The sequence below is a fragment of the Caloenas nicobarica genome, chromosome 29 (genome assembly GCF_036013445.1).
Source record: "Caloenas nicobarica isolate bCalNic1 chromosome 29, bCalNic1.hap1, whole genome shotgun sequence".
Lineage (NCBI taxonomy): Eukaryota > Metazoa > Chordata > Aves > Columbiformes > Columbidae > Caloenas > Caloenas nicobarica.
In genome coordinates, this window is record NC_088273.1 from 2,558,538 (window position 1) to 2,572,495 (window position 13,958).

At 51.7% G+C, this 13,958-nt stretch overlaps 1 protein-coding gene across 1 annotated transcript; it reads right to left on the reverse strand.

Moving 5' to 3' along the window:
* Nucleotides 1-2,531: 2,531 nt before the first annotated feature.
* Nucleotides 2,532-8,055, reverse strand: LOC135999710 (olfactory receptor 14J1-like; the record flags this gene model as incomplete). The annotated part of the gene is made up of 3 exons (XM_065653266.1): nucleotides 2,532-2,847; nucleotides 5,490-5,602; nucleotides 7,543-8,055. Coding segments are annotated over 3 exons (942 nt in total), but the record flags the coding sequence as incomplete, so codon positions are not given.
* Nucleotides 8,056-13,958: the final 5,903 nt, after the last annotated feature.

Consider the following 13,958-nt stretch of genomic DNA (forward strand, 5'->3'; position numbering starts at 1 on the left):
TGTTCATGTGGGGCCTCAGACAGATTCCCCTGTGCTTGTATCTCTCTGCTGATGCCCAGAGAGGAGCGTGTCTGTGATTCGTCAAACATTGCAGCAGGAGGGCAAAGCGGGGAGGCACAAAACTCTGCTCAGGACAGCGTGTGACTGAACAACACCGGTGCCCACGCTCCCCAGGGGACGAAGCTCAGCACGGCTTTGCCAGCTGTCCTTGGCACATCAGAGGCCCAGCTGTGACAAACCTCCAGACAGAGGATGCTGCCACTCACACCTCAGCTCAGGAGAGTGCCCGGCCCTTGGACTGGGTGGGATGGTGGTCAGGATGCTCCAGTTCGGGGAACTGAGTTCCAGGCAAGGAGGTGTATGAGGGGAGCAGTCTGTGCACCATCGAGAATGACGAAGAGGAGAGAGACAGGGTCTTTGCAGAGGCCTCACTAAACAGAGATCCTGATTGCTGATTAGAAGGAGGGACAGCTGGAGATCACCCCAAAAAAGCACTGAATAGAGATTCCTGCCCAGGGAGAGGCGGGAACTCGTGGTGCAAGAAGAAGGCTCCTTCTGACCCACAGATCTGCAGGTACAGGGCATGGGCAGTGCTGTGGCAAGAGCTGGAGGAGCAAGGAGGGCCAGGGCAGGAGGGAAGAAGGCAGATGGGCTCCGCAAATGTCAAAGGGAGAAAATCATTGCGAAGCCCAGGGATGAACCAGGGGCCTTTAGATCTTCAGTCTGATGCTCTCACAGCTGAGCTACTTCAGCTCTGCCCCGAACATCCAGCTGCAGACTGCAGTGGAGAAGTCTGGTGTAAGGAAAAGGGATGCAAGTGCCAGGTGGCCAATGAGAGAAATGATGGGGTTGGGGAGGTGAGGAGCAAGGTTGTCCACACAGTGTCAGACCTCAAGGGACAGCTTCTCCAACCAGTCCAGACCTCCTTAGCAGAGACCCTGGATCAATATCAGATAATGCTGCAATCACCTCTTCTCCACACTGAAAAAAAATAAGTTATACCCTTTGACAAAAAAAAAATAGTAATTTTTATTAGAAGGTTTTTGAAATCACTCTCCGAAACTACAATAGGCAACCCCTCCAATTAACTGTACAATACTAGAAGACAATTACAATAAGAGACATGGTTTCTTAGAGCTTTCTTCAATGTAATGAACCCCATGGTGCATTTGGTGCTGAGTCCTTGAACCTCAGGTGCTGAGAAAAGATTGCACAAACCTTGCCAGAAGTCAAAGTCAGAAGAAATAAGTACTAAGTACCTTGAAGTATTAATGAGTTCCACTGAGGGCAAGTACCAGCAAAGCCTCCCCAGGGACTCATTAGAGCAGAGAATTGGAGGCCATGATGGCAGATAAACAAAGGGTCATGTGCAGGCAGCTGAGGTGCTGAGAAAAGCCTGGTTTTGTTGGGTGAAGCAGAGAGGCCAAGGCCTGACCCCCAGCCCCTGGGAAGGCAGATCCTGTCCCTCACCCATTGCTCAGGGCTCCTCCTGGGGCAGGGGGATGTGGGCTGTGTGATGCTGAGTGAAGGACAATGGTGTGACAGTTCCCAGCCTTCCTGGGGGTGTGCAAGGAGGCCATGAGGTGCCCCCAGTGCCTGAGGACAACATGATGATTGCCATAGCCAAGGGGACAAAGACTTGGGTTCTCTTGGTTACATCCAGCCTTGCCAGTGCCCTTTGCCATCTCCACCACAGATTGTCCTACACTGTCCCACAGCTGCTTCTGTTTCCCTGCAGGCTGCAGACACCCATCTCACTTCCTCCCTTTCTTCTCACCCTGCTATATCCAGACATTGACTGATGCATCTCCACTCTCATGTTCTGTTCCTTGAAACACAAGGAAGTGGATTGATCTCACGCTCCTTCTGGATGATTTCTTGTACCACAGCACTACCCTTTGAGGGTGGCAGTGTTTCTCTCCTCTACTGTAGAAAGGAGGACCCTGAAAACTACTGACCTGTCAGCCTCTTACCTGTGCCTGGGAAGAACATGAAACAGATCCTCCTAGAAGCTCTGCTATGGAACAGAGAATGGTGACTCAAGCACTCCCTGGGCAGCCTGTTCCACTGCTTCACAACCTTTTCCATGAAAAAATGCTTCCTAATACCAATTCTGAACCTTCTCTGGCACAACCTGAGGCCATTTCCTCTCATCCTATCACTTGCTGCTCAGAAGAACACCAACACTCTTCATGCTACAACCTCTTTTCAGATAGTTGTAGAGAGGGAAAGGTCTCCCCTCAGCCTCCTGTTCTCCAGGCTAAACACCCCCAGGTCCCTCAGCTGCTCCTCAGAAGACTTGTGCTCCAGGCTCTCAACAGCCTTGTCGCCCTCCTCTGCACTCACTCCAGCACCTCAGGGTCTTTTCTAAAGTGAGGGGCCCAAAACTGAACCGAGGATTCAACTTCTGGCCTCACCAGAAAGAGTACAAGGGGATGATCGCTGCCACAGTTCTGCCCATTGCTCTATTCTTGGTGCACTCCAGGAGGCTTTTGGCCTTTTTGGCCTCCTGGGCACATGCTGGGTCGTGTTCAGTCGCTGTCGATCAACACCCACAGGTCTTTTTCCACCAGGCAGCTTTCCAGCCACACTTCCTCAAGCCTGTAGTGTTGCATGGGGTTGTTATGACCCAAGGGCAGGCCCTGGCACTTGGCCTTGTTACACCTCAGACAATTGACCTCAGCCCAATGAACCAGCAGCTCCATATCGGTCTGTAGAGCCTTCCTACCCTCCAGCAGATCAACACTCCCACCCAACCTGGTGTCATCTGCAAACATACTGAGGGTGCGCTCGATGCCCTCATCCAGATCATTGATAAACAGATTAAACTGGCCCCAATACTGAGCCCTGGGGAACACCACTCATGACCGGCCGCAACTGGATTTGGCTCCGTTCACCACAACTCTGTGGGCCCGGCCCTCCAGCCAGTTCTTTATCCATCGCAGATACACCATCCAGGCCATGAGCTGCAGCTTCTCCAGGAGGATGCTGTGGGATGCGGTGTAAAAGGCTTTACTCAAGTCTAAGTACACAACATCCACAGCCTGTGTGGCGGATTCACTCCCCCACGACAGACTTTCCCTCATCTGCTAAGCCGGTCACCGTGTCATAGAAGGAGATCAGGCTGGTCAAGCGGGACTTGCCTTTCATAAATCATGCTGATTGGGCCCGATTGCTCATCTCCTATGTGTGACCTCACAGTCCCTTTCCCAGCCATGTTCCTGCTGTTGGCCTATCCCCTGCAGAGGCACAAGTGACCTCGCAGTCCCCTCCACAGCCATTGGCTTCCTAGTGGACTATGAGTTCCTGAGACACAGCTGAGCACATGGCATCGTACCCAGCCATCACCCTCCTTGTGGTGCAGTCTGTGAGCAGGTAAAACTAAGCTGCTTTCATCAAATTCATCTAATAGATTTCCTATCAAGGGTTTTAGTGAAGAAATGTTCCTCAGCGGAGCTGCTCTGTTTACACTGGTACACTTATATCTCTGCTTCTGCCTTTTTTTTTCCTTCTTCCTGTGTCTATTCTATCTTGAAAGAGCTCTCCAAGGCAAAGATTCGTGGAATCCTACAATAACTCAGGTTGGAATTGACCCCTGAACACTATCTCTATCCCACTGACATTTATGGCACCCCAAGGAATAGCTGATAGCATTTGTGCTCACTTGGGTTCATCTCACCACATGCACACAATGGACATGCACATGATGTGTATGTTTACAACTCAGCTGTACAATGAAAATATGGAATTTTGAACCAGTATTTCATAGAATCCTAGAATGTCCTGAGTTGGAAGGGACCCACAAGTATCATTGTATCAAACTCCTGTCCCTGCACAGGACAACTCCAAAGTTCACACCATGTATCTGAGGACGTTGTCCAGTCTCTTCTTCAACACTGTCAGGCTTGGGGCCGTGACACCTCCCTGGGGAGCCTGCTCCAGTGTCCAGCACCCTCTACGTGAAGAACCTTTTCCTCATCTCCAACCTAAACTTTCCCTGGCACATCTACCTTCCATTCCCTTGGGTTCTCTCATTGGTCACTAAAGAGAAGACATCAGTACCTTCCCTTCTCCCCTTGTGAGGAAGCTGTAGCCACCATGAGGTCTCCTTTTAGTCCTTTCTTCAGCTCTGATGCTGAGAAACCCCTTGGTTTGCTTTCTGAAGCAGAAAGGAGAAGCCATGACCTCCAGGCAATGGGAAGGGAGATCCTGTCCCTCACACAGGGCTCAGGGCTCTTCCTGGGACCGTGGGATGTGGGTGTGCAAGGCCGAGGGAAGGACAACACTGGTACAACAACTTCCAGCTTCCCCATGGGGCTGCAAGGAGGCAACGAGGCCCCAGTGCCATGAGGACAACATGTCTTCTCCTAGGCCTCAGTGGCACAGACAACTGCCATGGCCAAGGGGACAGAGACCTGGGTTCTGTTGGTCCCTTCCAGCCTTGCCAGCTCCCTTTGCCATCTCCATCACAGGCTGTTCTACACCGTCCTATCCCTGCTCCTCTTTCCCTGCAGGCTGTAGACACCCATCTCGCTTCCCCACCTGCTCTCACCCCAGCATTTCTGGACCTTCACTGATGTGTCTGCACCCTCACTGGCTGTTCTTTGGAACACAAAGCCATGGGCTGATCCAGCTCCCTCTGCGTGACCTCTTGCACCACAGCCCTGCCCTTCCAGTCACATTTCTTCCTCCTGATATCCAGTCTTCACCTTCCAAGTTGCACTTTCTGACTCTTCCCTGCTTCTTCCCACTTCCAAGGAGAGCACGACCATCTAAGAAACTGCCCTTCATGCAGGGAACCCAACCTGTTAGGCTTCTTGTGGTCTTTTACCTGACCAGAGAGAAGTAACTTCACCACGATCTTCTACATCTCATGACTGCTGTTGGCCTTTCAGCTTCTCTGACAGACACCACCATGTTCCTGCTGCTGTCCCGTCATGTTCTCAGGTGGGATGGACGTGACAATCCGTCTCCAAGGCTTCTTCCTGGATAAGACCTGTGGGTACCTTGGCAGAGGTTCTTTCCCAGCCATGTCCCTGCTGCTGGCCTGTTAGCTCCAGAGACAGAACTGATCTCACTGTCCCCTTCACAGCCACACGCTTCTGAGTGGATTATGAGATTCTGAGACACAACTGACCTCATAATACCAGCACCCATCCATCCCCCTCCTTAGCCGCCAGGACCTGACCAAGACTGAAGCATGTTCTACGCAGTCCTACACCTGCCCCTCTTTCCCTGCAGGCTGTAGACACCCATCTGGCTTCCTCACTTTGTTCAAATTCCTCAAATATATTTCCTACTAACAATGTGCATGAAAAGCACTCTTCTCTGGAACTGCTGTATTTCTGTTAACACCTTCTGTATCTCCTCTTTTGACTTTCTTTTTTTTCTACTATTCTTCTACCTATTCTCTCTCCAGAAACCTCTCCAAGGCAAAAATTCTTTCAAATTAGAGAATAACTCAGGTTTGAAGAGAGCCCTTGTCTCACTCATCTTGTCTCACCCTCCTGCTCAGGGCGGGGTCAACCAGGTGAGGTTGCTCAAGGCCTCCACCCAGGTTTGCACCATCCTCAAAGGCAATGAAAGTGCACTCTGTTACATCCTAGAGGGGGAGAATAAAGACGTTCAACAGTGTTGGTCCAAGTGCCAGTCACTGAGAGATGACACTCACAACTGGTTGCATGGAGGACTTTGTACCACTCATGATATTTGGGCTTAATGGTTCAGCATCCCACCCAGCATCCACTTCTTGAGCCCCATCAGCACCACTCTGCCCAGAAGGACACCATGGCTGAGGCCTTGCAAGCACCCTGTGCACAACATGCCTTTCTTTCCCCTGTCCATTTGGGTTCCGCAATCCCTTCCTTTGCCTTCACATTCCAGGAAATGGGTGTAGGAGGACATGTCCCATCCCTTTCCCAGGGAGGGAGGTAGGGTGTCCAGCCTGTAACTGTCCCAGTTCCTATTCCTGCTCTTCTTGAAGATGGGTTTGAGGTCTGCGTTTTCTAAGGACCCCAGAACATTCTGGTTTCTATGGCACTTTTGAGAGCACAATCCGGAATCATGGGAAGGGTGACGTAGCAGAAAGGAGCACTTCCAATGAGCCTGTCCAAGGCAGCTGAGATGAATCTCACTGGTCAAATGGGGTTTGTTCCTGTAGTCAAACACAGAATTGTCAGGGTTCTGTCAGGTGTCAACATCTGAGCTGGCCTCATGGACTCCTTATGCACCCAGGGATGCTCAGAGACAGAGTCTGTCCCTTTTACACAAAGAGGCAGGTGTCACAGAGTCCCTCTCTGACCTCCTGTTGCCACTCCCAAAGGATGGGAGGCACCTCAGCCCCATGGTGTGTCACCCTGCTCTGCACTCATCTGACTTGTCCCATGGCAGGAAGAATGGACACAAGGAGCTCGCTTGAAGGAAGCACATCCCAGTGCTGCATTCAGGCAGTTAACAATGGGATGTTACTTCCAACACCAAGTGACCTCAAGATCTTGTCTGTCCCACAGGCCTTCATGGAACCCTAAGGAATAGTTGATGGTGTTTGTGATCACTCGGGTTCATGTCACCTCAAGTACATGATGTGCGTGCTCACAATTCATCTGTACAAAGCAAACACGAACTGCTGAACTACTCATTCAGTGTCCATCCACGGAGGGAAGAACAACCTCTGTGGGTGAGAGGCCAGTGCAGGAAATGGTGGTTGTGAGGGGCCAGTGCATGATGATTGACCTGAGGCTCCTTCCGAAGGGGTGTCCAGTGCACACGGGCACAGCCCAGCCCCTGCTCTGCTGGTCCTGCAGGTCTCTGGCAGGAGGCCTGGCTGTGAGAGGACACTGCTGTGTGCCCAGCCCTGCACACACACACTGTGCAGCTGCACAATGCTGTTTCATCTGTGGGCCACTTTTGTAGGCATATGCTTGAGAGAAACTTTGCAAGAAGATATAAACCATCATGCGCTGCCCTGAGGAGATGACCGTTCTTTCTGGAAAGGCTGTTCTGAGGCCAGCTCTGTCACAGCAGTGCCCATTGCCTGTCCCTGCCTGTGCTCACAGGACTGACACACAGCAGGACGGTGACCAAGCTGCCAGAGCACTCAGGCCTTGCACCAACACAAGGGATGAGAAGGAGAGTGTGGGAGTGGAACGAGAACAGCTCTGGAAGACCAAGGGCTGCTACTCCCTGGCAGCGCTGACAGGCTGGGACTCTGCTCCCCTCCACTAATGTAGAAAGAAACTGTCCCTGCAGCTCCAAAAAGGCCTTAATAGAAGATCTCAGGGGAAAAATAAATCTAAACGAAACACTGCAGGGCCTTTTATTCTTTTTTTTAGAAAAATAGAAAAAAGGGCTCCTCATTTCCATAGACACTTGGTCAGAAAAAAAGGCAGACAGTGAATTAGGAAAGGAATGACAACTTTATGACAAAACACAACAACAACAAGAAACGCTGAGAATGTAATGAGGTACACTATAACTGCTATGCAGAGGGTGAGAGTTTGTTGCTGTTTCTTATTGAAAAAGTGCAGTTATCAATTTCCACACTGAATCCTGGAGCTCCTGGTTCCTCATGCTGTAGATGAGGGGGTTCACTGCTGGAGGAACCACCGAGTACAGAACAGACACCACCAGGTCCAGGGATGAGGAGGACATGGAGGGGGGTTTCAGGTAGGCAAACATGGCAGTGCTGATGAACAGAGAGACCACGGCCAGGTGAGGGAGGCACGTGGAAAAGGCTTTGTGCCGTCCCTGCTCAGAGGGGATCCTCAGCACGGCCCTCAAGATCTGCACATAGGAGAAAAAAATGAAAATAAAACAGCCAAATGCTAAGCAGGCACTGACCACAAGAAGCCCAGCTTCCCTGAGGTAGGAGTTTGAGCAGGAGAGCTTGAGGATCTGGGGGATTTCACAGAAGAACTGACCCACAGCATTGCCCTTGCACAGTGGCAGTGAAAATGTATTGGCCGTCTGCAGCAGAGCATTGAGAAACCCAGTGGCCCAGGCAGCTGCTGCCATGTGGACACAAGCTCTGCTGCCCAGGAGGGTCCCGTAGTGCAGGGGTTTGCAGATGGCAACGTAGCGGTCATAGGACATGATGGTGAGGAGATAATACTCTGCTGAAATGAAAAATGGAAACATAAAGAGCTGTGCAGCACATCCCAAAAAGGAGATGGCCCTGGTGTTCCAGAGGGAGTTGGCCATGGATTTGGGGAGAGTGGTGGAGATGTAGCCCAGGTCGAGGAGGGAGAGGTTGAGGAGGAAGAAGTACATGGGGGTGTGGAGGTGCTGGTCACAGGCTATGGTGGTGATGATGAGGCCGTTGCCCAGGAGGGCAGCCAGGTAGATGCCCAGGAAGAGCCAGAAGTGCAAGAGCTGCAGCTCCCACGTGTCTGCGAATGCCAGGAGGAGGAACTGGGTGATGGAGCTGCTGTTGGACATTTGCTGCCGATGGGTATGGAGCACTGTCACAGGAGCAAAACACAGTGGCAAGTTAGGGGAGACTTCTCTGAGCAAAATCAAAGCCATTGCTTATGCACTTTCCCCCTGCTCCACACCCCCTTGTCCTTTTCCAGACCTTCCTTTGGGTCCGTGGCTGAGCCCTGGGTGGTGCTGGCTGGAGGTGCCGTGAGGAGCAGGACCTGTGCCCGCTGGCTGCCCAGGAGTCAGCCCTGCTCTGCAGCAGGGGGGTCATGGGAACGGGGGCAGGGGCCAGACCTGCGGTTCAGCTGTGTCAGATGGACCCGTTCCTGCTGCAGAAGGGCCTGTCAGCGTCTGCTCTCCCCGTGATAAGGAACCAGGATTACACAAGGCAGTTTGAGATTTTGGGGTTTTTACAGCTTCCTGCAATTGCCCTGGAGAATGTTCTTCTATCTCAGAAACCCTCAGCATTTCTGCTCCATGTCTGTGGGTCAGTGCAGATTAAGGGGACCTGGTCTGTCCCTCTGTCTTGCTCCAGCTGCCCTGGGCTGGCACCTTCCTGAGATGGAGGCTGATCACACTGCCATGTTACCCTGAAAAGCCACCAGGCACTGCTGAGAGCAGATGAACCCACCTCAGACCATGACATGTCTCACCCTTTCCTAAGGTCTCAGCACCCCACGTTTAGCCCAGAACACACATGGCTCATTTCACAAACCCAACAGCAGTTTCTCTGTTGTAGCATCTCTGTGCTTCTCCATCGGGATTAAGATAACACTAAGTTGATATAGCACAGGTTTGCACCCTGGTGGGGAGCTCACAGCTTGGAAGGAAACCTCAAGGATGTAGTGAAGTGTCCTAATAATGGCATTTGATTAAGGGAGACTCAGCTCATTTCCCAGACCCACAGACTGCATTGTCCACACCCTAGAGGTCAGAGGAAATCTGGGACAGGTGTTCCCATGGACACACCTGCAGGAAAGGACCCACAAGATCAGGCTGTGACTCTGCAGCTGAAACTCCCATCCCCAGAGAGCCTGACAGCAAGAACCAGATCACACCAACAGTGACCCAGAGCAGTGGAGCAAGAAGGAAACTGCGGTGAGGGTGGGTGTGAGAGAGGCCAGGGCAGAGGCAGCCGGGCACTCAGACAGCGTCACCCTTCCCCAGCTGTGCAGCCACCTCCCACACACCAGCATTGCCGGGCAGCTGCTCTCAGCCCCTGTGCTCTGCAGAGGGAACTGGAGCTCTGGCTGCACAGGAGCTGCTTCATGCCTTGGAGCCCCCGGCCCTGAGGGCAGAGGCTTTGCTGGGTGGGAGAGGAGGCGAGGGGGCTGCTCACAGGAGGGATCTGCACTGCAGGGGATCATCCAGAGTTTTCTCTGTTCTCCCTCCCATAACAATTCCAGGTTTAGTTTCCTCACATTTCTGATCATTTCCCTGCTGCTTGGAGATCCTCCCGCTGGGAGGTGTTTCCCTATTGATGTCTTCGCCCTGTCAACACTCGCAGACCCCATCCTACCCTCTGTGCCCTCACCCTGGCCCTACAGAAACCTGCCTGTTTGCAGGGCACTGCCTGGGGGCATCATCCTGTTTGCAGGTTGGAAAACAGGACAGGTCAGATTAAGGCTGATGGGTCCAGCAAAGGTGTTGCAGATGCTGTCCACAGGCAGAGGGGTGGTGAAGGGATGTTATGAACATTCTGGCAGATGTACTGATCACTCGAAGCTGCAGTTCAGGAGTCTCAGTGACTTTTATAAGCATGAGGGCTCATTTTCATTTTATCCTTTCCTGCACCCCCCCACCCCTTGGGATAGGACACTAAAAAGACAGGTGCAGGAAAGCTCCTCATCTTTCTGGTAATCCTTGCATTGATCTTGTCCTTGAGGCATCTGCTTGCCAAAATGCTGGGGGTGATCTAGAGCTGTGAGCAGTCCTGACCCACACAGCACCCTCTCCACAGCAGGACCCTGCCCTATCAGATATTGCTCCTTCCCCCAACAGCTTCTCCCCACAGCACCGTGGGGATCTCCCCGGGCAGGCTGAGCTCTGACCCTGGCAGGCGGCAGAGTCCCTGCCCCGGCACAGCCCTGGGGTGCAGGGACCCTGCTCTGCAGGACAGCCCTGGGCACCCCTGGGTGCTCACCATCTCTACAACCATCCCTGGGAGAAGGCAGCCGTCATGTCCTGTCCCCCTGATGGTGCAGCAGGGTAGCTCTGAAGCACGTCCTCCTCAATATTAGAGACACTGAGAGACTCCTCCTGAAAAGTCTCATAAACTGTTAGAGGTACCAGCTTAGGAGATCTTTCCAGGAACTGCAGCTGCATTGCCCTGGAGCCAGAGACTTACCTTGCTAAGGGCTGTGAAGATTTTTCTCCAAGTGAGCGAGAGCTCTGTCCTCCCACCCCAGACTGTCTATAAACTTTCTCTGCCTGGCTCCATCCCCTCGGTGCTGCAGGCAGAGCCCTCAGCCCTGCTGCGCTTTGCAGAGGAGCTGCTCCTGGGCAGAGCTGTCTCTCTGCAGCGCTGCCGCTTGCCATGAGCTCCCTCTGTCCCAGGGGCCCAGCCCAGCTCAGCAGCACAGGAGCAGCCCAAGGTGGCCCTTTCTCTGTCCCCTCTGGGCTCCCTTCTGGTATTCCTGGGGCTCCAGGGGAACGTCCCATGAAACAGTGTGAAGTAATCAGTGCTGTTTCTTTTCTCACCTCTACAGAGACAGTTCCTTCCTGCAGTAGTATTTTTCATATTAGAATCTGGGCATGAGAATCATCTTCTCTTGTCCCATCATTAGACAGGACACCAGGAAGATTACAGCAAAGATCTAAACTCTCCAAGCTAGAGAGAAGAATATCTCCAGTTGAATGAGTTTCGGTATTTTATTTTGTGTTTGTAGTCCTTGGGTTAGAAAGACATTCAGCAATCTTCTGGCCATGTCATGTCTCTGTTCTGAAGCAAAGCCTTTGCAGACATGGGCTCTTGGACACTTGGTACCAGGTTTCCTTGTGGCAGGTCAGAGCTGGGCTGGTGCCACAGCTGGGGTGGTTCAGCCCAGATGTGAGGCAATGGCCTCAGCCAGGGACCTGACTGGGGGAGCTGGAGCTGTCAGTGTTGCAGACAGAGCTGTGACACGGATGGAATAAACTGCCAAGGCAGGGTGGCAGAAGTTAGTTCATCTGGTCTTCAAGGACAGCAGCCTCCAAGCACAGCAACAGTCCAGATCAAAACTCAGTCTAGACCTGTAAGGATATTCAAGAGCCACATAATGAGCTGTTCCTACTTCAGGAACCGTTAAAGGATAAACAAAGACACCGTGTGGCCACTGATGAATTTAATAAGAGAAAGAGGTGAGAGTCTCTGTGTCCTCTTGTCCTCCATCTTCACCAGCATGTTCTCTCAGGCCACTGTGACATGAGACAGGAATCTGGAGGAGAACAACCAGCAGTGGATGGGGATCAAGTCAGGGGTCACTGGAACTAACACAATCCTGACCAGTCCATGGGACAGGAGGGGGAGCACCCCAGGAGCTGAGACAGCAGGACGATGTCACAGGGAGGCCACTCTCCACCATCTCTGAAAGCTCATGGACATGGGGGGACTCCCTGACCACTGGCACCTCTCACACAGTGTGTGCACTTTAGAAAAATGGCCAATGGGTGTGCAGGGGAACTCAAGGCTGTGCCCCAGAGCATGTCCACTGGGACCCCATTTCTGGGTGTCTGAAAGAGAAGGTGATGGGGTTTACCCAGGGTCCATTGTTCCTGTTCATCCTCTTTGCTTTCTGTGAGGAAAGGACAGGATTGTTGGTTGCGGGGAGAACATTGATGGTCTGTTACCTGGAAGTCAGGAAGACATTCATCATCATCCCCTGCAATATTAGAGTGTCCAAGTTAGGATATTATGGTCTGTGTCAGTGTGCAAGTACATGAGTAAAAAGCAATCCGGAGGGGTTGGACTTGGAAAGGTGCTATAGGAAGGGAGAAACTTTGCAGTCATGAGGACAGTCTAGCACTGGAAGCTGTTTCCCAGGCATGTCCACTCACTCTGTCCCAGAAAGTGTCCAAGATGTGTTTGGATAAAGCCCTGAGTAATGTGGTCTGACCCTCCTTTGCGCAGGAGGTTGGTCAAGACACCTCCCAAGCTCCCTTTGAGCCTGGCTGATGCTGTCCTTCCTTCCCCTTTGTATTTTCCATTTAGGGAGAGCTCTCAAGTTCTCCCTGACCACAGAAATAATTCACATGAGGTGCAGGGCTGCTTTACAAGTACCCGAAGCATGCCGGACCACAACTTTTGCATCCCTTTTCATTTGCCCCAACCCAGGGTCTCCTTTTTTTTGCTCTCCTCATGCCCAACTCCTTAATCCTTTTAGAGCAGGTTGCTCAAGAGGTGTCAGCATCCATGTACGGAGTCTGCACATCAGCCAGACATCAAAGTCACCATCAAGAGTCTTTTACCCCAGGAAGGGGAAAACTTCCAATGCAGGCACCAAGCCAGTGCCCAACCTGCCTGGAGAGCCAGGACAGTTGTGCCACACAACAGCAGCCTCTGAGGGAAGCTGGAGGTGATGGGAATTGAAATGGTTTCAACCCAAATCATAGAATCATAGAATCATAGGATCATAGAATCATTTAGGCTGGAAAAGACCCTTAAGAACATGGAGTGCAACCCTAAATCAAACACTGCCAAGGCCACCACTAAACCATATCCCTAAGTGCCAAATCTCTACATCTTTAAAATACTGCCAGGGATGGAAGATAAAATCCTGAGCTGGCAGGACACCATTAAGTGCAGTTAGACATAAGATACTTGTCATGCCTGTGAGTTCAGACCTTGTTGGCAGAATGTCTCAGAACCCCTCAGTGAGGAGGGCAGGGTGTTGGGCAGATGGGAGCACGTTTCAGTTTCCCAGATCCCAGGACAGAGCCTAAGCCATCCTTCCCTTCGACTCTGGCATCCAGTTTCTTGAGATGCAAAGCTGGTGGGCCTTCTGTGGATAATCATGTTAAAAGGCGTGAATAATCCTTCAAGTGTTTGTGTAATTTGTCTAGGCATGTCAGTTTTTAAAGAAAAAAAAGTTTAACATGCTTATATTTAAATATCTGTTAAAAAGTACTCTGCGTCTGTGTTAGCCCCTCTGGTAACGGCAATTCAATAGGTATTTGCACTATAAGGCTTCATATATCATCAACAAGTACACATCTAAGTGGTTCAGATGAAGGGTGGTCTGGCAAAAGTCACCCTTTGTGTCCCCAGGTGCACGGACACTGCTCATGTGCCTCTGCAGAGAGGGGCAGAAGCTGGATCCCCTTCTCGGGACAGACTCCTTCCAGGAGAGACACAGCAATGGGGGTAACTCATCAGGTCTTTACGGCATTTCACTCAGCATCAGTTTTGACATATTGGGTGCTTTCCTGTGACTACCCTTTCCGTACCAATGATCATAAAAAGACAACCGTTTACTAAGCCATGGTCATAAAGGGGCTGTTAGGACAAGAAAGCTCACCATGAGCTCTGGAGAGAGCGAGGAAGTTTCTAATAAGCAGCAGGA